Raw genomic sequence first — 24,526 nt, 5'->3', positions numbered from 1 at the left:
ATGGTCACATGAAGGACCTCTCAGGTCCTGGTTCAGGTCTTGAGAGGATTTATTTCGAGTATCATATAAAACAGAACTTCAAGCATTTTAGGACTGAAAAACTGATTTTGCAGTCACTGATCTGCTTTTTAAAAGTTTTCAGACAGAAGCAGCGACGACTGAGGGGAAACGAAAAGAGAAGCAGCCACAGTCCAAACAAAAGGATCTTTAGAAAGTCTGGAGAACTGCTGATCCGGATCACGTCAACAGGTTCCAGGACGTCTGGATCATTGGAAGGAAAATTAAAAAGCTGAACGGATCAGGAGGTCATCTTGTTATTTTACACATTAATACAGTTTGTTCACACATGATGGATGAAAGTCATTCATTAAAAACGTGCTCTCTCTCACACACACACCTGTTCAGGCCTCATGTAGCACCAAACACACTGTAGTGCAACTGTGTGTTTTTAGGAGGGGGGGGGGTGTAACAGTTTATGTCGTCTCCCCCTCAAACCCCGCCCCCGACAGAAAATGTTTCCCGTCATGAACAGATTTTTTTAAAACTCTTTGATGATCTGCAGCAGGTTCAGTTTGTTCAGTCTCACCTCGCCTTCAGTCTGCTGTCAGTGTCCTCTAATGTCCAATGTCCCCCCCTCACCCCGACGGGACGCAGCGGCGTCCTTCAACCCCCCCATCCTAGTTTCAGACTTACGAATACATACGATACAAAAACACTCCGGTCACGACTTCACATCAGGTTCGACATCTCACAGCACCGAGTGCAGGAAATGTGTGAGGACCCCCCCCCCCCCAGCTCCTCTTCCTCCCCTCCTCAAAAGATGGCACTTCATTGTGTGGAAACTAAACGTGGATCGATCAGCCGTGGAGGGGAATGTGGAATGATCTTGTTTGGGTTCAGATTTTTAATGAAGAGCAAGGAGGGGGAGGAGGTGGGAGGCAGGGTTGTCACCTCCCTTCTCTTCTGGGGGGGGGGGAGACCCAGTGCAGAGTCAAAGCAGCACCCATTTCTTTAAGGCTCTGAGGAGCACCGTGCGTCTCTCGGCCAATCAGAGGACTACCTGCTATACGGGTCGCCGGGGTAACTGTTCGCCCCCCCCTCGTTGCCAGGAAGGAGGCTGTGAGAGGAGGAGGATGATGATGAGGAGGAGGGGGGGGAGGGGAGCAGCAGGGAGGAGGATGAAGGACCCGGCAGGGAGTCATCGTCTGTCCGTCCTCCATCAAACACGTCGTCCATGTCCACCGTCACTGACAGGGTCAGAGGCGGGGGGCCCCGCAGCACCGAGGGGCCCCAGATGGGCGGGGCGAGGAGGAGGGGCTGCGAGGACAGGTCGGCTGCGGGCCTGGAGGCCCCGGGGCCCGTCTGGGAACCCCGGTGGATCCGGTGGCTGACGATGATGTTGTTCCCAAACCCGCCCATGGACGCCATGGTGGTGCTCTGCTCCCGCTGGACCACCGCCGTCATGCCGCCCTCAGCGATGAGCCGCCGGATCCGGGCCAGAGCGTCTTCACCAGAACCGAACTCTGCAGTCTCAACCGGACCTGTGAGGAACAACAAGTTTCAGCGGTTGGAAACCTAAAAACTGTTTATTACAGCAAAACAACATTTTCAGAGAAAATCAAAACAGTAAAGACAATTTTATTTTCTAAATATGTTACGAAGGTTCTGACCGTTACAGACACAGAACTCTCAGACAGTTACCGGAACCAGTTGCTGATGAGCTGGACTCGGCTGAAGTCTCGGGCTGCTCGCTGTCCTGGACTCTGCTGCTCTCGGACGTCTCCGGCGGCACTTGAGCTGCTCGACTCGTAGACGGAGTTTCAGGAGGCACGTCTGAGGACACACACAGGTCCAGTTCAACGTTTTCTACCAGAACCAACAGAACAAACCGCTTAAAAGAAGAAAAAAGTATAACTGAACTGAGGGGCTGTCACATGGGAATGCTTCTATATATATTTTTTTATTTATTTATTTTTTTTTCAGCCTTGCATCCACAAGGAAACAGCATTTTAGGAAACCAAAATAATATAAATAGAAAAAAGATTAAAAAATTAAGTCTGAAAATGTTTTTTTAGATGACCAGAACACAACCTTTTGATTATGTCATAGCCCCGCCTCTAACCTTCAAACCAAGGTCTTTTCTTTTTCTCGTGTTTACACTTCACACGCAGCATATAGGCTTCATGTTCCGCACCTCGTTTCCTGTTAGTGGGTTTACCTGGCTGCGTCACAGCGCCACCTACAGGGCTGGAAAACTTACGGTTCCCATGTTTCCTTGTGGATGAAGTTATTCTTAGAAATGGGGAATTTTTCAAAAATGACCAAAAACAAAATAAAGTCTCTGAAAATTTTTGTTTCTGTGTGGACAAGGCCTGAGTAAAAGGTGGAACCCGCGCTAAGAAAAAGGCACAGATGGGGGCCCTGAGGCCTGTCTAGGAGCCACAGCTGGTGGTGGACGATGATGTTCCCAAACGGACAAACATGGACACCATGGTGGTGCTCTACTCCTGCTAGCCCACCACCAAAGAAGTCTTTGACAGGTTCTGTTTACAGTTTTCTTCCAAACTGAAACATCAGTGTTCTCTTAAAAACACAACGTTAGTTATATTTATTAACGTGATTGACTGCTGATCCCACCTCTGACCTCTCAGTGAAAGAAATACTCTGAAGATTAACAGACGATTATTCAATTTAAGTTGGTACTTCATTTTGAAACTGGATCTTATCTGATGAAGATCATCAAACTGCATCTGAATGAGGAAACTGTCCTGGATGTGCTTCAGGTTCTGACACATTCTTACCGTCACCAGTGAGGCAGAGGCTGAAAATTATTCTTACTGGGAGGCGCCTGGGAGACGCTGGGCTCTGACAGGTCCCTCTCCGTCTGAGTCTCTGCGTTCTGCAGCTGAACGATCGGTGTCTGGGTTCCTTGTGATGTCACTGAAGGGGCGGGGTTTCTGGGCTGAAGACCAATGGCGTTCATCAGTCCCATGTCCCTGTCCAGCCTCCAGCCGGAGCGGTTTGGTCTGAAACAGAATCACGTTGTGATCATAAAGATTAAAAACAAATGTTTCCTCTGATTTAACCTCCTCTTCATGTCAACCATATCGTAAAACTCAGAACTTTACAGTCACGTGCACAGAGCTGGGTGGACAAACTTCAAGATCCTTTATTGGTTAGTAAAAGTAAAATGTGGCAAATCAATGTCACAAGAAATAATATAAAAAAAGAGATATCTTCAGATAAGCTGACACAGAAAAACTAAAAGAAATGAAGAATAAAGTGAAAATATGTAATAAAATTGTAATACGGCATGTCTGGGGCTTCCAGTTTTCTCGACTCAAGTTTGACATTTTTTAAATTTTGATCACCTGTTTACCTGTCAGGTAAAATGCGAGCAATAATGTTTTTGCCCGTTTTAGTAACTTATTTGTCAGCATAAGATGAACTAAAACTTTGGCATATAAGGTGGGTGATGAGCATTCCTTCACAAAATGAGTTATTTTACATCAGTAAATTAACTGTAGTTTACGGTTTGTAAAGTGGAGCAATTTATTACATGTATGCGCATCATCCTGCAAAACCATTTAGTCTTTGTTCATAAATATCCTGTTTTTCATAAATCTCACCAACAATCACAGACTAACGTCACATTTCTTTAAGCCTCGAGTATTTGAACAGCCAGTAAGATTTAAGTGAATCAAATAAATCCAACACCTGAGCACGACTACCCCGGTATCTGAAGTGCATTGTAGTTTTGTTAGTCAGAAAAATGTCCCATTTGTTTACACAGGGGGGCGGGGCTACCGTATTGGAACCAGCAATTAGGGGACGCTGGTCTCTTGTGTCTTCACTTTCCTGCATTCCGTCCTGTCTCCAGGCAAACGCTGTACATCTCAAAGGTTGCTCTTTGATCACAGGGTTTTTATCCGTATTCTCTCTCATCTGTCTGGTTTCCATGGAAACAGTGATTTCTAAATTTACCCAGCATCCTTGGCTTTGGACTGACAGCTAACTGAGCCAATAGCTTTCCTGTTCACAGGAACTCCTTTGGAAAAAAGAAGACGGCCTAAACCTTCAGTTTTTGTGTGGTCACTCTTTGATTAGGACCAGGACTGGGTCAGACATCAAAATGTGGTTCTGATTGGGTTTCCTACCCAACAGCTCCCAACCCCGGTCATCTACAGGCTTCGACTTCCAGGAAACATTGAGAGTTTTCAGTGGGTTCAAACCTCTGGAACTCAGACCCATTCCAACCAGAACCAAACATTTTCTGTAGATGGTTCTGGATCACGGCAGCACGGTGGCGCAACTGGTAGAGCTGCTGCCTCTCAGCGAGCAGGTCCCTGGTTCAAACCCCGGTCCAGGGGCCTTTCTGGGTGGAGTTTGCATGTTCTCTCCGTGCATGTGTGGGTTTTCTCCGGGTGCTCCGGTTTCCTCCCACAGTCCAAAAAAATGCATGTTAGGCTGATTGGTAACTCTAAATTGTCCCTAGGTGTGAATGAGAGAGTGAATGGTTGTTTGTCTCGTTTGTTTCTATGTGGCCCTGTGATGGACTTGCGACCCGTCCAGGGTGTACCCCGCCCCTCGCACAGTGATTGCTGGACATGGGCACCAGCGACCCCCGTGACCCAAAATGGAATAAGCGGGTAAAGATAATGGATGGATGGATGGATGGTTCTGGATCACATCTCAGTTTAGATTGGGTTTAAAACAGACTCCTCTTTAGTGATTTAAAAATCTCTTCTTCCCACAGAGTTGTATCTTTGTCTTCTTTATTTCATACTAGTCACATTATTTGTATTTAAACTCAAAGTGTTCTGACAAAAATAAAAGCTGAAGAGGTCCGACCTTGAAGAACAGCATCTTTGTTTTTATTTTAAGTAACAGAACAGACAGTTCGTGTCACAGGACAAACGTCTCACCCTGGTCTGTCAGAACCTCGGGTGCGGCTGGTTCCACTGTTGTTGACGGAGAATAACGGCTCGCTGCTCGGCTCTGCTGGACTCTCACCATCGCTCCGATAGAACCTGGACACACACACACACACACACACACACACACACACACAGTTAATTTACTTCCATTCAGGAAGCTTCACATGAGGAGGAGGGACGTCTTCGTGGAATCACTCAGACCAAAACCTCGTTAAAGCTCTAAATGGGTCTTTTCCAATTAATGCTCTTCCTGCTGATTAAGAAAATCACATTACTGTGGGGGGAGTGGGGGAGGAGGGGGAGGCTCAGCAAGAGAAAAAGCAACAAATCAGAGCTGCAAACCCACATTAACCTGGGCTTTTCCATAAAGAGGGAGCAAAAGATGAGGTGACGTTGACCTAAACTAAACAAATCTGTTGGTTCCGTCCATCCATCGTCTTTTTCCTTTTGTTATTAAAAACTCAAACGTACTGAAATTACTTGAAACTGACAAAAGTTATACAAAGAAAAAAAAAAGAAAATGAACCAATTAAATTATTTTATTTTAGTTTAATGGAATTTGGTGTTTTCCCTGGCTTACTTGCCTTGTCAGGGCGCTCATATCTTCTGTGATTTTTTTGTTGACGGGGGTGGGGGACAGTGGGAGACTGCTCAGCGTGAGGGAAACGGAACGCTACCTCTTTAGGTTTCAGCACAAAAAAAGAAACTGTCCAGATGACCTGACTGAAAAAATGTTGGATTGTATACCTGGATTATTGAGCATGGACTTTGTTGCTACCTCTTTACCTTTTTAGTCAACACATCTGTATTGCGAACCACTAGCTTAGCGCTACATCAGTACTGGCAGTTATCGGGTGGTTTTTGTCGTTAGGCAGGGCGCTTGGTTCTGTTGACAGGGCGGGGCACCCTGCTTGAATAATGGAAATTACTTTAAAAATCAAACTAATTAAAAAATAAATCAAGGACTAACATAACTTCATGTTTTGTTGCACAAAAATAACTGAGACTCCTGTACCTGTCCTCAGGTGTCCTGGTCCACCTGTCCTCAGGTGTCCTGGTCCACCTGTCCTTAGGTGTTCTGGTCCACCTGTCCTCAGGGGTTCTGGTCCACCTGTCCTCAGGGGTTCTGGGCTGCAGGTGTCCTGGTCCACCTGTCCTCAGGTGTTCTGGTTCACCTGGTCCCACTACTCATGATCAAACTCCTGCAGCTGTCTCAAGTCTGAAGGTTCCTTTTCCAGATGTTTCAGCTCCTTCCACAGATGTTCAACAGGATTGAGATCAGGACTCAGGAGGTCACTTCAGAACTGTGCAGTGTTTGGTTCTGATCCAGTTCTGGGTATTTTTAGTTGTGTTTTATGTCATTATCTTGTTGGAGGACCCATGACCTATGACCTTGGAGTTCACCTCTAATTTCTCTGGAAGTTGTTCTGGTCTCTTTGGTTTCCATTCATTTTATCTGTCTCTTCAGTTTGTCTTCAGCTGTCCTCTTGTGGACATGTCCTGGGAGGTTGTCTTCAGTCCTGTGGACCTTCTGAATAATCTGTGCAGTTGTAGTCAGAGGAACATCAAGCTGCTGATGGTCTTTACCTTTAACACGCCGTTTCTTTCTGAGCTCCTGAGTCCTCAGCTTCTTGTGTTTAGTGTGTTACACACCAGGACACCAAACAGCCCTGTGACTACCTGTCACCCTTTAAACAGGCAGACTGACTGATTACAGACTGAAGACACCTGAGATGTTGATTACAGGACGCACCTGAGTTGAACATGTCCCTGTGGACAGATTAGTTTTGATCTTTTCTTGGGGACAATCCATTTTTTAAAGGCCAGTTTCATTATTTGAATAAATAAATTAATCCAATAGTTGAACTAAAATTCAAAAACTTTGACTGATTTTCATTAGTTAGCTTTTAGTACATTTTAATTTTTTTATTACTGTCAGTTTCAAGTCATTTCAGTGACTTTTTGAGTTTTTAGTTTCCTGTCTGCACCTCATACTGTCCTGTTTTTGTGCTTTTTAGAAATATTAAAATAAAATAAGATGACTAAATTACAAGCAGTAAACCAGAATTCTACCATTGTCTAATCTGAGGAAGATTTATTATCGTATTTTTCGGATTATAAGGTGCAATATCAATGAATGGGTCTGTTTTTCACACATAAGACGCACTCGATTATAAGGTGCATTAAGCAAAACTAAAACATTTTGACAGTTTTTTGCACGCCGTGTACAACATTAAATCAGTTTGAGGTCAGTAAGCACAACCAGGATTAATACATAAGGTGCACCTGATTTCAAGGCTCACTGTTGATTTTTGAGAAAATTAAAGGATTTTAAGTGCGCCTTATAGTCTGAAAAATACGGTAGTTTTATAAACTCCTTCTGTGTTCAAGCATTGGCTCCAGGAGCGTTTGGGTTTACTGGGTCTGTCCGGCAGCCTCCCCCGCCCCCGGACCGACCTCACCCTGGTGTGAACTCAATCCTCCTCCTCCTCCTCTGGGACTTTGCTCACTCAGACTAAATGTTGCTTCCTTCAGAGGATCCAGTCATGATGTGATTGTGATGCTGGAAACAGCAGTTAGAGAGGAGGCAAGAGCATAAAGACTCACACGGGCCGACAGATGACCAGGTCTCCCTTGTTGGTTCCGTAAGCCAGACCCATGGCTGGATCTGGGAGCCAGCGAGCCGAGTTGATGCTGACGTGGCGTCTCTGGTCCGGAGCCATGGGGTAAACAACACTAAAAACCATCTGAACACCAAACAAACAACACAAAAACAAACATCTTATTTTTGGTTTTAGATCAAGCAGAGGTTGGAACATCCTGAAGTTTAACAATTATTACAAAGAATGACCAGAAGTTTTTTTTGTTCCTATATTTGGTTAAATCTTAACTCCAGAACACACTGACCAGAACCAGAACAGAACGAGGTGTGTGCAACTCAGCTCACCCTCATGGATGTCTCTCCTCCATGCGGATGCTGCAGGCGGAAGACTTGAGCAACCATGTGGTCGGTGGTGGGATGCAGCAAGATCCTGCGGGAGGCCAGACCCACCATTACATAGCAGCCCATCGGTGACAGGCTGACAGAGATGGCGTTAGGACCTGCGGATGAGGGGGCACAGCATCATTAGGAACCGGGTCTGAAACTGAATTCAGTTTTAGGAAGCTGAAGGGTCAAAGCGAACCGAATCTCTTGGTGTAGAGCATCTCTCCCAGGTTGTGTGGAGCCAGAGAGTAGATGGCCAGGATGCCCTCGTCAGGGAAACCCCGCTGACTGCTGGGAATGAAAACTGCCAGCAACTGACCGTCTGCAGAGATGTCACAGCTGGCGTCGTTGTAGATTTTACAGTTTGGCACCAGAACGTTGACCGAAGCTGGAAAAGAGATCAAAGCAACTCCCGTCAACCCAAACTGTCTGCAGACTAGATTCTGACTGAGCTGCTGATGGAGTTTGGTTATTTCTGAGGATGTCTTCAAACGTTGATACGTGTGGGTGGAGGTGGTAACGACATAACGTGACACAGCTCAGAATACTGTTTAACAAGCCGTGCACACAAAACTAGGCTGTGATTTTCAAAAACTGGCAGGCCGCTTGGTCACAAACATAAATTTTCTCACTGTTGTTGAGTCTGACATTTGCAGCTCAGTGACACCACCCGCTGTCTGAGAGATTCTGTAACTTCTACAGACTTTAGGTTCACAGATGGTTTCAGTGACAGGAATCAGAAAGGATGACCCAGAAACAAAAAAGGTTTTCTGAATCAGAAATCAGAATCAAACTGCTGAGCTATAAAAACCTTAAAGACATGAAAAAAAAATTGTAGGAGAAAAAGGTTTAGCAGTTTTATTAGAAGACATTTCTTTCTTGTACTGTGATTTCTTCACATCTCAAGATGAAGAACAACAGTTTAATACCATCTTAGAACCCTAAAAAGTTCATTATAAGCAGAAAAGGGAACAGCAAAGTAGTCGTACCGTTGCTGATCTCGGGCAGATCAAACCTGGTGAAGTCCCACCACTGCAGGCGGTAGGTGGTGTTGGCGATGTTGCTGGCGACTGCAGACTGACCGTCTCCGATAGAAGCCCCTGAGGACAGAAAACAGATTCAAACAAGCTGAATCCACATCCATCCATCTTGTTAAATGTCAAAGAAATGCGCAATGACTCGTCCCACTGTGAGCTCTTACTTCTGCGTATTGGCTTTTGAAACAGCTGATCAAAGTGCATTTATTAAACAAACGTTAAACAGATACACCTTTACTATAATTTCAAGCAAACAATTGTTTTCAAGTGGTAATTTTGTTAAATTCTTGTTAAAGTCCTCCCATGCATGCTCCCGCGATTTTTGGCACAACACCAGCCCACATTTCCAGGTTGTCAGCGGTGACACATAATAGATGCGACTTATTTGGCGAAGTGACATATTTATGGATTTTTCCACTTCATTAGACATATTTGAACTGATGCGACTTATAAGGAGGTGTGACGTGTACAGCACACCAGTACAGTAAATAAAATGAAAGCTTAAGATCTGTTGAACATAAATGTAACACAATAAAAAATATGTTGCCTTCAATGAGCTATAACTTCCAAAACTTGTGACAAATGCTGAAAACAAATGAAATGCTGCATGAAAGGATTGCTGATCAGAACATGGCCATCTAGCTGGTTATCATTTATCAAGTTTCAGATTCTTCTTCAAGAACGAAGGCCTATTCACTGAAGCAGGCTTCAGACCTATTACACGTAACAATGTTCCCTCCTGTGCTGAACAACTTTCAGACGCTGCACTAGTGGTTTGGATGTAGAGGTGCACCCATGCACCCATTGCAGTTTTCTGGCCGATCACAGATTTCTAAAAAGTCTGACCTGCCGATTCAGATTTTGGCCGATATCGATTTTGTTTTATAAGCGACACCGTCAGGTGTTATAAGGTCACAATGCACCTTCAATTTTCCATTCTTATTTTGTTGAAAAACATACCCATGAACAATATCCTAGAAACAATACAAACTTGTTTTAACTGGTCATGAGGTAGTGCTCTGAAGTATAAATGAAGTTCAGACAACTGTTGGTAAAAACTAAACAAAAAAAAAATTGGTAAAATCTGTTTCTCATGCAAGCATCGGCCGATTTCCCAAAATTAAGGAAATCGGGGCCGATTTATCGGTGCACCTCTACTTGGATGCACAGGTAGTTTTTTGCCAAGCGGCTAACATGAGGAAAGTTAACCTCGTGCACTTTTCACCAGTTAGGAGGATCACTCTCACTATCTGCTGGAGTTGTGCGCTGTTTGTACCTGCAATATTTGTGTGTGTGTGTGGGGGGGTGGGGGGGGGGGTTGGGAGACACAGCTGAGCAGCACTGTTTGTACCTGCAGTTTTCGAGCGGGGGGAGGGGGGTGTCAGCGTGAGGGAAGAGGCAACGCGAGCGATGCCTGTAACTTTTTAGCTAGCTAGTATTGCGCGTGGCAGTTTGCGTTACCCCAATACCGACAGTTGGGGGGGGGGGGGGGTGCAGTTTGGTAGGCGGCGCACTCGGTTCTGTTAATGGGGAAGGGGCGCCCTGCTTGTATAATGGTAGGGGAAACACTGAGCCATGAAATCAGCATATCATGATATATTTTCCCGGGTACGTTTTTTTTACCTGCATTATCGTGAATGATGTGATATGGCCCAGCCCTACTGCAGGGGTTTGATGAAGTCTTCAGGTGAGTATCAAAAACTCACCTGGCTCCACGTTATTTGTGTTAGAGCGCAATAAATCCATAATAATCCAGAGTATGCACAAAACCTCTGCAGCAAGCTCCATCATGGCAGCATACTGTGGTCCTGGGTGGAGCATGGGAGAAGCGTATTCATGATGTGTGATTTCCTGCGCTCCTGCCATGTTCTGATAGGATACAGTGCTTCTCCTACAAATATACAAGCAGGGCGCCCTGCCCTGTCAACAAACCCCCACCCCCCACCCCCTCCCATCTTTATTTTTGTTTGTAAGAAACTCTCACTGAAGCTCAGAGTATGGGAGTTATGAAAGAAAAAGTGAAAAATAAATTGAAGAACAGCAGGGTTCAGTTGTGGGTTGTTTCTGAGATCGGTGTGTGTCTTTTTTTTTTTTTACCAGCAAGCACTCTGTTGACAGAGGAGTGTGTGGCCAGACCGGGCTGCCCTCGTTCATGAAAGATTCCAGCGTAAGGCAGGTACTCTGGGAGGAGGAAACGCCTGCAGGACAACAGGAAAAGAGGTGAGACAAAAACCCAAATCGTTCTGCATTTGAGCTCTGGGTAAAAAACACGCAGCAGTAAATTCTGCAGCAAGATTACGGAGCTCCTCACCGAGGGACGAAGCGACCCAGCGAGGGTGCAGACATCCTGGCATTTCGTGGCGTCCGGTGTCTTGACCGGTCTCCATTATCACTGCAAAATAAAAATAAAAAATATTTAGAACATGAAGCTTTAATGCTAAGACGGAGACATTCTGGACAATTTCATCTGTCGAAAGAAATGCGTTATTCTGTGAAAAACTCTGCAGCTTTGAATTTGATCGAAAAGTTGCAAAACTTTCAGAAAAACAAGCAGCAACAATCAAACCAACTTCAAAAACTGATTTGAAATAAATAGTTCACAATAACTGAAGTTCTGAGCTCTGACAGGAAGTTAGTTTAGGTGCTCAAGACTGCTATAAACTAGTTGGAGACACAAAGTTGTGTCTGTTGACACAAAGCTGCAGGGGTTTTGATCGTATAATCTCCTGTTCTGGTAAGATCAGTTGGTTTTTGAACCGTTTCTCTCAGAACGTTAAAAAAGCAACTCTGTCTGGTCTCCTGGTTTGTTACTCAGACCTGCTGGGTCTCTGCCGCCTCCTGCAGGTAAAAATAATTCCTGACATCACTAACGGTTGCTGTAACAGCTGCGTGGATCCGAACAGCTCGTCTCCAACAACTTCCACACAGAACCCACCGGTAGGGTCATAAAGATGAACAAAAAAGAAGAACACTCACTCCAGCTCTTCAAAGTCCACGTCACTGTTGTCCATGGAATTGGACGGGTTACTGGTCGGGCTGTCAGAGGAAGTGGACATGGCCCGCAAGCGGTTCTGCTGGTACCGTAGAGAACGCTGGCGGATGCTGTCCCGTCTCGACAGGTACTGGATCATCCTCTGGGCATAGTACGCTGCTGGAGAAAGTCTGAAGGCAAAAAAAAGAGATATTTCATAAAGCTGGAGGGAAAAAAACTTCAGTCTTCAGGTCCAGATATGAGCTGAAGCCAGAAATTCAACTCGTTGATTAAAATAATAAAAGACTCGAATCAACCATGAAGCTCCAAGTCTAAGTGTCAAACTTTTAAACTGCATAAAGTCCATAAAATATCTGAGATTTTTTTAATAAACGCAGCAGTTAACAAGCTAATAGAAACTGAACTAAAGAGATGGACACAGACCTGTTTTCTGATGATAAAGTCTCAGGTGGGTCAGGTGTGTGGGCGTACCTGGCCGGGTCGGGGTAGATGGGGTGGTCTCTGGATCCTGACATGTCGTATCGAGACAACGACAACAGAGATGATTCCAGCAGCCGCCTGTGGAGAAACACATCGTTGGATGATTAGAGCAGCTTCTTCAGTTGATGATGAAGTTTCACAGGATGAAGACGGGTCGTACCTCCTCAGGGAGTCCTCGTCTGGAGGGTCAACAGGCATTTCTTGGCTTAAGGCCTCCGGTGGATCAGCGGTTCGGCTAGTGGCAGCCTGCCGGTACACCCTCTCCCACTGTGCCGTGTCGTGGTTGTACACCAAGCCCACTGTCTGTTCGCTGGGCTGGTTGGGGGGCGTGGCTATGGGGAAGGCCACAGTTGCTGCTCCTCCCACTGGAGGGGGTGGCGGCTGCTCACTGGATTCTGGAACCAGCCTCCTGTCCAGGGTCTGAGTTTCGAATGTCCTCCTGCTGTCCTCGGGCTGCCAGAGAGGCACAGCTGGAGGGTAAGGAGAAGAGGAAGAGGAAGAGGAGGGGGGCTCAGGAGCAGAGGCGGAGGTGGAGGAGGCTTGGTTGGTGCGCTCCCAGCGCTGGGAGTCATGGTTGAAGGTCAGCAGGTTGTGGCAGGCCCGGCAGCGGTTCAGGTGACCCCGGGAGGCTGAAGGAGGAACGTTGTTCTCCGAGCTATGGGAGGCGGGGGGAGGAGGAAGAGGAGGCTGGTAGTGGATGATTGTTGGGGAGGAGGTGGAGGAGGAAGAGGATGGCCCCGGTCTATCAGGGTCCATGTTGTTGTTCAGCAACTCCTGGCTCGGCTCCTGGCCGCCCTCCCCAACGCTGCCCCCCAGAGTCGGGTCAATGTCGATACGGTCGATCTCCAGGAAGTAGCGGCTCAGGTTGCACTGCAGGACATTACGGAAGGAGGCCGAGGTGCCGCGCGAGCCTTCCCAGAACGGGTGGTGGCCGCTACTTGTACCAGCAGCATCTCGGGTCCCTGCATCTCCCTGCTGAGGGAAACCTCGCCCCTCGGTGGCAGATGTGTAGACGGGGGAGTGAGACGAGCCGTCCTGCTGCCGGAGATAGGACAAGAGGCTGACCGAGGAAGAGGAGGAAGTCCTGGGGGGCAGTATGGCTGGTCCAACCCCACCGTCCCTCATGCCCAGCAGGCTGCGGGTCCAGTCTGTTGGCGGTCTGCGGTTGTAGAGCTGCTCCATGGTGTTGGGGATGACGGAGTTGAGATAAGCGCTGGTGTTCTGGTAGATGGTGGTGAAGGCGGAAGGGTGATATGAGGGCTGTCTGGGCTCTGTACGTGCCGACGAGAAGGTGGAGGCCGGGGAGAGCGAGGAGGGGTCAGGCTGAGCCCCCGAGGAAGCAGCCAGGGAGGGGTTCCGACTGACGGAGCAGCGGTTGCACAAGCACATCAGGCCCAGGTGCTGGGTGCAACCCGGGAGTGGGGGCCCACGTTCAGAGCCGGGGTACTGGGTCAGAGGCACGCTGGGAGATTCCCCGATATTGCTACCGGTTTCAGCGAGAGGCCGCTGTTGCTCCACACCCCCCTGAGCCCCTGGTGCACGAGATGACAAGATGTGGAGGAAGTTATGAAGAATGGGAGTCCGGCGAACCGGCTGGGAAGGCAGGAAGGAGCGCTGACGGAAGTGAGGCATCTCCACGCTGTCCATCGGAACCTCCGAGTCCTCTTCGCTCTGCGCAACGGAGGAGACGGGAACAATTAAAGCAATCTGGTTCAACTGGACGAGTATAGGACAAAAGACAAATAGGAATAAAAACCTCTTCAGATGAAGGGAAAGCTGAAAGGAAGCATCCAACTGCCATATTTGCCATAAATCTCTCAGAACTTCAGTAACAGAACCAGAACACAGAACTCACCTGCTGATTGGACGGGTTGACTATCGCTGTGAGCAAGTTGTGACCGAGAGGGTCAAACCTCACCAACCTACATTAAACACAAAACAAACTTTAATGAGACAAAAACAAATCCTGTTGGTGTTTAAATTCAACTGTTTTAAAATCAGACAAATCCAATTTCCTGCTGCACAAAACAACTAAAAAAACTTGTTTTGCCGTTTTGATTCAGTAAAATAATTTATTTTTCCAAAACAACGTCCTGTTTATTGTCTGAAGTGTTTAAAAGTTTAATCATGACATTCTGACCGACTGTGGCTCACACGGTGAGACCCTCCATCTTTGACTCACCTGACTCTCTCCGTGTCACTGCCCGTCTTCACGACAGCAAACGGTTCTGGACGGCTCCAGTCCCAGAAGTGCAGCTCGTTGTTGGTGGCGATGAGGAGCAGCTGAGCCGTCGGGTGGAAGGCCAGCGAGGCGATGGCCACGTTGCTCTCTGTAAACCAACTCTCACTCCCGCCCTGTAAAGAAACGACGACTCTACTCTGAACTCATGAAAAAAAAAAAAAAAACAGCTCAAAACAACAAACACTACGGTAGTTTTTAAAGACTGGATCTCTGGTTTCAGATCAGAGACAGAGGACAAGAAACTTTCAGTTTCTGTGTTTATGGAGCTTGTGGCTAATTAGAAAAAACATAAACACAACTGAAGGTATTTCTAAACCACTGCAGCTACAATAAACGTCTCTGGATTTAAACCCAAACAAATAAAACATTCAGCTCATCAACGTCAGTCAAATTTGAGGGAGACGATCAAACTTTTTGACAGAACAAAAATGGAACTCAAACATGGGTTTCAAACTGTGATAGTTCTATAAACTCAGGTTTCTACAGTAGCCTGTAAATAAAGGAATGTTTTATCAAGACAACTTTTGTCTTTTTCTCTGATGAAACTGATCTGACAACACCTTTCAGATTAACTCAGATTAGTTAAAGTTCACAGTATGGGTTGGGGATGACTCTCAGCTACTACCGCAACAAATTTAAGCTCCATATCTGTAAAAACTGACCGAGTTGTGGCCTTTGTTGTATTTGTTACCACCACAGACCTGATCCAGTTCTTCAAAGGAGGGAGGGGGTACTCACGTGCAGGTCCCAGATCCGGACTTCGCCATCAAGGCACCCAGAGGCCACCAGGCCAGGGATGGTGGGGTGAAAGGTCACGCACCAGGGGGTTCTACGGTGGCCCACTAGGGAATGCAGGCACTTTCCAGTCTTCACCTCCGTAATGTAAATGTTGTGGTTGACGTGTGTGGAGGCCATCAGGGTCCTACATGAGAAAAAAGAAATAAAGTTCACAAAAAAATTAAGTTGGCTGTTGGTTTTACTTTCATTCTTTTAGGTTATTAGTTAGTAAAACAAACCATAAAGAAAACGTCTTAATTACAGCCATTCTTCCTAAATATTTAGCTCTTTAGATGGTAAATAATCATTAGATGAATATAAAATCAGTATTATTCAAATATATCTGCCAGGGGTCTGCAACCTGCAGCTCTGGAGCCACATGCAGCTCTTTGGTCTCTCTTCAGCAGCTCTTTCAAGCTTTGACTAAAACTGACAGAAAACTGAATTTTATTGTTTATACAAACAATAAAATTAGTTCAGTTTTCCTGTCATTTCTTTTGCAAATATATGAACACTGAAGTGAGTACAAGGAGTAAAACATACTCACTTTAACTTGAAGCTTTATTTCTTTATATGAAGACCTGTCTGCATAGTTTATATTTTTTTATTTATTAAAAAAAAAAATCTAAAAACTGATTCCCCTCACCGTTTACAAGAATCTGGTCTTTTTCCTTAATAAATGTTAAAAATCATTAGATTTTTTTTGCTTTACAATGTCACCCTTACTGGCCACAAAAGCCCCCTCCAGCAAATCTAAAGTGGCTCATGGGCAACCAGTTGATAACAGTTATAGCAGGTTGGTGCGGCTCCGGACGTGTTTAATGTAGTGAGCAAAGGCGAAAAAATGGCTCTTTTGATCATAAAGGTTGCAGACCCCTGGGTTATACTAAGCTGACAAACAGCAGTTAAATCAAAACTAAAAGATTAGACTCTGCCTGGTCTTCACTCATGTATATTCATATATTTCAGCAGCAAGCAAAGTGTAATGACATTTTGATGGCTGATATGTGCTGCTGATTATCCATGCTGCTGATCTCATGCTGCTGAATTCATTCGTACTCACGCAGACTCATGTTCGTGTTGCTGTTGTTCGGCGTATTGTTTTGCACTATTAAATGTTTAGCGTATTTCTTAGTCTAGTGTATTAGTTTATATCTCAGATCTTTAGTACCGTTTCTTTTACAATTTATATTTATTGTTGAATGTAACTGGGACCATGTGTACTACACCCTTTCGTTCCACCTCATGTACCACATGTGATGTGAAAGACAATAAAGAACCTTGAACTTGATATTTAATAATGGAACGGTTTGAGTGTTTTTAAATGTTGCTGTGAAGTGTGCGTCACGTCAGGCTTTAAAGCTGAAGCATTCACGTCCCATCAGGCCAGAAAGTGTGAAACAACAGCTAAAACTTTTTTTTTTTCCCCCAGACAGAAGCTGCAGGAATCAAACTGTTTTAAGCATTGAATTATGAAAATGTTCTGTAGCTAATCTCCATAATAAAACCTCAAAATAAACAAGATAAAAATACATTTCACCAAGAATCTGTCTTATTTGTATCCAGGTGTGCACGGCAGCTGGAGGTGGAGTATTTCTGTGTCTTACCTGTCGGGGCTGAAGGCCAGCAGGAACGTTGAGCGAGGGCTGTCTGGCAGCTCCACTTTCTGTCAGACACACATTTTCACATTGTAAGTCTTTTCTTATAGTTTGGTTCAAATTTTGTAATATTTTCCTCGTTTTCTCCTAAAGCTGTCGATCAATTTGTTGCACGTTGTCCTGACTGACATTCATTCGAGTGTTATATTATTTACTGTTAAACATCGTTTTGTTTTTTGTCTGTTGCTGCAATAACAGGATTTCACAGGCTGGGATCAATAAAGTCCGTCCGTCTTTAAATAACAATAAAAATGTTGGGTTTATTTAATAATATATTTAACACCGATTATTATCATCACAGTGTTTAATTCTGATGCTTTGGACAAACAGAACTGGGCTGATTCCACCGGTGACAGTTTGTGATCAACGTTCCCAGTGAGGTGTCAGATGAGTATGAACCTGCAACATGAACCACCCAAAGCAACACCAGAACCGTGTTTCAGAACAAAAAGCACAAAGGGCTGTCCGAGTCCAGAACCGTGGACTAATTCTCCAAACAGAAAAACTTCAACAAAATGTTGATCGATCACTCACAGAAACTGCTCGGACTGAACCGAACGGGCCCAAAGTTTTGTCTAATATGAGGTAAAAGAACAACAGATGGTTCAGAGTTGAACAGGTTTGAGTTTAAAAGTGACAAACAAAAAGAACAGAGTTTGAACTAAGATCCTGGAAGGTTGACATTAATTTTTTTAATTTATTTCATTTCAGATGTCATTTAAGACAAAAAACGTCTGATTCTAATAAAAAACATTTTCTCTAAGGTCAACTGTTAGATTTACATGAACTGTCCATTAAATTGATGCGGAGTAATAAAAGGCTGTAAGCAGAGTGATTAAACTGAATATCTTTAGTTTGTTTTTAACTAAAGATTTGTTTAGGGTTAGAAACATGTTTTTATCTCCAACTTTATCAGTTCTGTTTTATCAATAATTACCTTTAACCTCCTAAGACCCGGACTCTTGCATATGTGGATGCCAGGTCCTAGGAGATTAAAGATTTTATAAACATCTACTTCATCTGTAATTAATGATTTATTTTTCTTCCTACCTTTTGAAATCTGACCTGATAAGTAAACTTTGTATTGTTGTCTGCACTGAAACACCCGAGCCACCTGTCTGAGCGATCTGAGCGTGCTCAAACCCACCTGGCTCTGCCACTTCATCCAGCGGACCTTCTCCTCCACCAGCAGCTGCAGGAGCCTCTGAGAGCCGAAGGTCTGGGATCCCCGCTCCCGGCTCGACAGGATCTGGACAGAGTTCCTCTGATGGGACGCCATGTTGCTATGGGGTGGGGGGCCTCAGCTGATTGGCTGCTCACTGCCACCGCCGTCAGTCTGTGATCGCCATGCAGAGGCGGGGCTAGAGGAGGAGAACAGGAGAATCAGATTCATGAACTCCAGTTACTCCGACAACGCTAAAAGAATAAACTATGCAGAACAAAAAAATGAGTTTAAAACCGCTTTTGTTTTTTAACATATTGTGTTTATTTTCCTCCAACTTTAAAACTTCAGTGTAAAATTTCTGTGACGATGTTACAGAACCACCTTGTTTAAATCCAACAATCCAGGTCAACACTGTTTTTACAGTTTCTGTTGGATAAATAAATAATTTCATCATCTCTATTTACTCAAATAAGCCACTCTGAGGACACGAGAAAAATTTTTCATCAGTCTTTACTTGCAAAGGTAGATGGTCAGGAGGAAGCTAAAAACAGATGTACAAAAGTTACGTGCTTTGAGCTTCGTCAGTGACAATCTGTGCCGGACAGTGTGACAGGAAGTGATTTATAATACACGCTTATCAGACAGAGGCGAGGTCAAGACGACCTCGGCTTTCCAGCTAAGACTCGGAGAAGGCCTTGGAGTTTATCAGGTGCATCTGCAGGCTCCTCTCCGAGTAGACAAAAGACTATTGACCTCACACACATGGTTCAACATTAATTTAACATTAGTTAGTGATAACTAACATGACCTTTACCTAAATTCCCCTGACAGTTTCCCACTCTTCCCATTCTGGTTTAGAATACTGGTTCCTAAAGCCTGAGTCAGGAACTCATAAATATATGGTAAATAAAAACAATAGTCATACTTTATATAAAAAAGATAACATACGTTAATGTTGTTCTGCTTGTTTAATGGGCTTTTTAGAAATGTGTGTTCACTTTAAATTTCACTTGTTTTCATTTTGTGGGTCAGAAATTAAACGGGTTGGGAAGCACAGATATGAATCCAGTAAAAATCCTGCAGACAGAACCATAAATCCTGATAACCAGGGGGCTCTGTGAGCCAGCAAACTGCATTTGGTTGGTTTTCAAGGTTCTTTAGGCAGAGACGAGCCAGAGGTTGGTTTGTTTTACATTTCCACATTCTGCTGTCAGGATGTAACAGGTAAAAAAAACAAACTCTGCACCTCTTATCTTAAAACGATGTCTTCAACATAACTTTTTAAAAATATATAAAACCAGTAATTATTACCTGAAGCTGAGCTGACAGAGCAGATAACCACTTTAAGACAAGCTGCCAGTTCATTAAGGGGAATTATAAAAATGTAAATTTGCTGTTAATGTTCCTCTTCTCCACCAATCAGAGCTTTATCTCCGTCCTGTTCAGCTCTGACTCCGCAGGAAGTGAAGTCATGAGCTGTGAATCAGCAGCGCGTCGACAGATGAACTCCGAGATTAAAATGTAAACATGTCCACATAATGCCGCTAAGATTACAATAATCCCCACAGATAAATTAGAGTCACTATAACCTGGATGTGACCTCAGTCAGGTTAAAATGATCTGTTTGGGTTCATTCTTCAGGGTAGAATCAGGATATTTCAGATGACCTTTAACAGAGAAAGAGGACAAACTTTGCTGGATTTATTCCAGAAAAATCTTCCTGTTAGAAAATGACCACGTGTGATTAAATGTGATCAACTTTTAGATCAGATTCACCAACTTTTCAGGGTTCTACCCACCAAATTAAAAGCCGCAGAGACGATAACCCGACCATTTCTGGTTTTAACTACACAAACATTTCAAACAGAACCTCTGTAATAAAATGTGATCAATTTATGAACAATGTCTGCCTCCTTGAGGCTAAATATGCTACTGACAATCACATTAAAGTCAATACATTTTTTCAAGACCTTCTCAAACACCCACTTGCTGAGTTTCATGACCCACATTGGAGTCCCAACAACAAAATTAGGAACTGCTATTTAGAAGTCTCAAAGAGTGCGTAAATCTCCAACAAGTGAGGCACATAAGAAGCGAATCCTGCCACAGTCTGAACATTTAATTCCCTGCTATGTGATAATTAAATCTGCTGGAATGATGGTTAGAAAATAAAAAGACGACATGAACTCGTTCAGTCACAGAAAACGACAAACAGCATTTAACATCGTTTCTTATCAATTAAAATTATTCACTGCATTAGTTTCAGCCCCGCAGGACAATAAACAACTGGAATAAAATTGTATTTTATAAAATATATTTCATTGTTGAAGAGGAGCTGAAATCTGTACAAAAAGGTTAAACTCCAAATAATAAACAGCTTTATATAAAAGCTGACAGACGTACACATCTGAACCAGAAATTAACTCAACAAACTCCTCCATTTGAACAATTCTTGACGCACACCAAAACAAGAAAGGTCAAAGGTCAATCAGAGACCGTTCAGCTAAGCTGCCAATCACAATTATGACATTTTGAGGACTAGTAGGGCTCCCGTTTATTTCTTAGTTATGCCAATTTTTGGACACAAGTATTAGTGAAGATGTTTGACGAGTCATGAGAGCAGAGCTACATAACAGGGAGGACTTTTTCCTGAAAAATATAAAATATATCACCAACATCATGAACTCTGATAAAGATGATGCAGAGTGTTTGTTGTCAAGATCATCTTTGTGTTGTTTTTTTACTTTATTTCTAGTTCTCTGTGCCTCTGAATCATTATTTGAGTGTGGTGTCAGTCGGTTCCTGCGTTGATTTATATTTATGTGCACAACACAAATGTGGACAGGTGTGAGCTGGTAAACACACTGAAACCAATAACCAACAAACATGGCATCAAATCAAACCTGCCTTCAGTACATTTGTAAAATATTAAGATTTGAAGCAGACAATTTAAAAACGCCCTTCTGGATAAAAACAATGCACCACAGTGAACAGGAGCCCAGTTGGACTTCGGGTCTCTGCTGTCTGGGAGAAACTTTAGGGAGAACTGGACAAAGGATTCTGGTGAAGACGGGCACAAATATTTTGGACCCGGGAGGAGTAACCGTCTGGCAGTAACTGTACGGAAATAAGGGACTGCTTCTGAGAAGTCCACTGGACGAACTGGGTTGTTCTGTTAGACGTCGTCTCTGAGTAGCCTTGTTTAGACGCATTAACTGTATAAACCGAATATTAAATTCATCTCTGAATGCTCAAGATTTTATTACTGATCTTCTTCCACAAGGCCCACGTTAAAACTCATAGACAATCAGAAAATAATTAAATATTTCATTAAAAATAATCTTTTTAAACAAAATGTGGGGCGCTTTGTCTTCTCTATAAAATTGATCGGCTAAATGAACGGTCAGCGGAACCAGAACCAGTGGATGGACCTCCTCACAGTTCAGGCACAACACAAGCAGCCTAATAAGAAGAGAGACAAACTAATCTAGTCTAAAACCAACAAAATGAGAACGACCAGCCAAAGGAAGGGACGAGACAAAGAGGCTGGTGTTCAGGTGGAGTCAGGGCAACAGAACATCTCACAGCTCCACTGAGGAAAAGGCTCAGAAAGTGAACTTTTTGTAAAATCAACAAGAAGCTTCTATGGTTTGTCTTTGACTCACAGTTTTAACTGTTAACTGACTGAAAGGAGTCTGGTTCTTTGTTAAGTTCAACTCAAGATTATGACACCTGTACTTATAGATCCGTTTTACAAAACCTGAACATTTAACCGATAACATGAAGATTTCGTAAACACTTTACACAAAAAATGAGGCTGAGTGAACATCATGAAAGAAAGAAAATAAAACCTAATTTAGTCAGAAACTCATCCGTTTGTCACAAAGAGCTCTTTACTAACAATAAAGTCTACAGGTTTAATTCAAACTGCTCACCCAAACACAGCCTGCTTTTAGCAGAACCATAAACCTTTAACTAACCTTCTTTTAACCTAAATAACCATTTTCAAACATTTAACTAACCCTCCTTTAACCTGAATAGCCCTTCTCTAACCTTTAACCTAACCATTTTCTGACATTTAACTAACCCTCTGTTAAATAACCTGCCTTTAACGTGACTAACATTCTCTAAGCTTTAACTAACCCTCTTTTAACCTAAATAACCCTTCCTTAACCTTTAACTAACCTTTCTGTAACCTAAATACGGTAACCCTTCTCTAACCTTTAACTAATTCTCATAACCTTCCTCACCTTTAACTAACCTTCCTTTAACTTAACTAGCCCTCCCATATCATTTAACTAACCTTCTTTAGCCTAACTAACCAAAAACACGTTAATCTGGTGATGTTGGCTTGTTTTAAAGGCTAACCATTACATTCATGTTGCCACTAGCCTTAATTTATTAAAGGATTATAGATTATTACTAATCTACATCAGTAGTAAACATGTTATTTACATAATAAAATAATAAAAACGCGAATATAAAATTTTATATTTAAACCTTCGATAGTTGGCTGGCAGAAAGTGAGAAACCCTGGAAGAAGGAAGGAGCTCGGCTAAATGTCAAATCGTGTTAAAACTCCAATAGTTTGACTCTATAGATTAGAAAATCCAATACTTAATGTGTATATTTTGTGTATGTAGATTGAAAAATCAGTTTTTTCGTCGCAAATATTTACACGTACCTTTTTTTTTTTTTTTACCAGCGGCTCCGAAGCTCCGCCATCAGTCGATGCTAACAGACTATCCTCGATTAGCTGATAAGCTAGCTCGTCCAAAAACGGGAAATGGGGCCGCAAACGAACCTTGTTAAACCGTTTGACGGAAACATCCGCGTCTCACGGTTCTTCTGCTGAGCACCGACCGCTGAACTCAACGGCTAAAATTCATCTTAGGGCAGGAAAAACTAAAACCCACTGAATTTTGTCAGGCTTTGGTCCGATGTTTGATTAGCTGACCGAAGACAGTGAGCTGCTGCGTAACTAGCTAGCCGCTAACTAGCGGCTAACGTAGGATTATTAACAGAGCGCCGAGCGACACCAAACTCCAAGTGGCACAAAACAAGTGGAATGTTTTACTTAAAAGCATAGACAACAAGTTTAAAAATATCCGTTCAGTAATAACAACATTATGATGTTTTTTCTAGGATACTGATATTATTGAACTCGGAAAAATAGTTATTTTTCAACATCTGAAAGCTGCTCTTGTATCGAGTGCAAATCCTGAAACCAAAAACGTATTCAAATGGTTTAAATTGTAGTTTACGGAGCCACATGAGTGCTGTGTCAGAAAAAAATATACTGTTCCCTTGCAATATTTATGTCCCTGTAATAGTTTCTGTTTGTGTTCCCTCAAAATAGTTATGCATTCCCTTGCAATACTTATTGTGTTCCCTTGCAATAATTTTGCATTCCCTCAATATGGTTTTGCGTTTGCAGTCATTTTGAATTTAACAAGTTTTGAGTTTCATAGAAAATGTTTTGCGTTTGTCACAATAGTTTTTGCATACTCTTTAAGTTGCACACAGTGTGACGCTGAATGCATGAATGACAAGTTATGTACTTAACATGCCAAGTGAGCAAGGAAGTAGATTATAACGGGCTGCACCAAATAAATTAAAGTCACATTTAGAGCTGAAGCAGGGCTTGGCAGGAGACCTGATGAACAGTGATCCTTGTTCCTTTCTCAGATTGCCCAACTTCCATCTGACGGGCATTATCAGAGGTAAATTATGACTAAAGTAAACACTGTATATACTGCAGTATGGTACATTCAATTCAGTTTATTTGTATAGCATCAGTGCACAACAAATTTTGTCTCAGGTCTCCATACAAAAACATTTAGATGCATAAAAAAATGCCAAATAGTGAAATGTTATTGTATAAAGAAGTCAGCAGATTGCGTACAATCTTCACTTTTTTGCAACTTCCCATTTTGAGCACCGCACAGGCGACAGTGGAAAGGAAAAACTCACTTTTAAACAGGAAGAAACCTCCAGCAAAACCAGGATCAGAATGGGCAGCCATCTGCCACAACGGCACCAATTTGTCAAAATAACAGCAATCAAAATGTTGAAAAGACAGTCCAATTTACTTTCATAAAATAAATGGATGGATTGTCCTTACTTGGACAACCGAGAAGGCAGTCGTAGCAGCAGGAGCAACAACACAGCAATGAATTCAGCTGAGAAGAGTTCAGCTCAGAAACATGAAGTGTGTGTGTGTGTGTGTGTGTGGGGGGGGGGGGGGGGGGG

The 24,526-nt window shown here is 43.5% G+C and overlaps 1 protein-coding gene across 1 annotated transcript; it reads right to left on the bottom strand.

Moving 5' to 3' along the window:
* Positions 1-857: 857 nt before the first annotated feature.
* ambra1b (autophagy/beclin-1 regulator 1b) lies at positions 858-23,276 on the bottom strand. The gene is made up of 19 exons (XM_037683299.1): positions 22,959-23,276; positions 18,257-18,470; positions 17,059-17,117; positions 15,413-15,596; positions 14,615-14,787; positions 14,288-14,354; positions 12,593-14,103; positions 12,424-12,510; positions 11,937-12,122; positions 11,272-11,352; positions 11,058-11,158; positions 8,913-9,023; positions 8,123-8,311; positions 7,885-8,039; positions 7,545-7,684; positions 4,926-5,030; positions 2,839-3,026; positions 1,702-1,833; positions 858-1,541 (listed from the first exon to the last, which is right to left on the bottom strand). Exons 2-19 carry the CDS (start codon positions 18,386-18,388, stop codon positions 1,057-1,059), a joined length of 4,086 nt encoding a protein of 1,361 aa, XP_037539227.1. The 5' UTR covers positions 18,389-18,470; positions 22,959-23,276; the 3' UTR covers positions 858-1,056.
* Positions 23,277-24,526: the final 1,250 nt, after the last annotated feature.

Source organism: Nematolebias whitei, chromosome 10, assembly GCF_014905685.2.
Source record: "Nematolebias whitei isolate Nwh7 chromosome 10, NemWhi1, whole genome shotgun sequence".
Classification (NCBI taxonomy): Eukaryota; Metazoa; Chordata; class Actinopteri; order Cyprinodontiformes; family Rivulidae; genus Nematolebias; species Nematolebias whitei.
Note: the sequence above shows the minus strand (reverse complement) of the source record. Positions and strands in the feature narration are given on the sequence as shown.

Bases quoted from the DNA above. Each gene is read 5' to 3' on its own strand.
- ambra1b (XM_037683299.1), bottom strand. From the start codon at position 18,388: ATGGCGTCCCATCAGAGGAACTCTGTCCAGATCCTGTCGAGCCGGGAG. The intron at 14,104-14,287 runs GTGAGTTCTGTG...TCCGTTGCGCAG, and splicing joins TCAACCCGTCCAATCAGCAG to AGCGAAGAGGACTCGGAGGT. The intron at 11,159-11,271 runs GTGAGGAGCTCC...GTTGTCCTGCAG, and splicing joins CTGGGTCGCTTCGTCCCTCG to GCGTTTCCTCCTCCCAGAGT.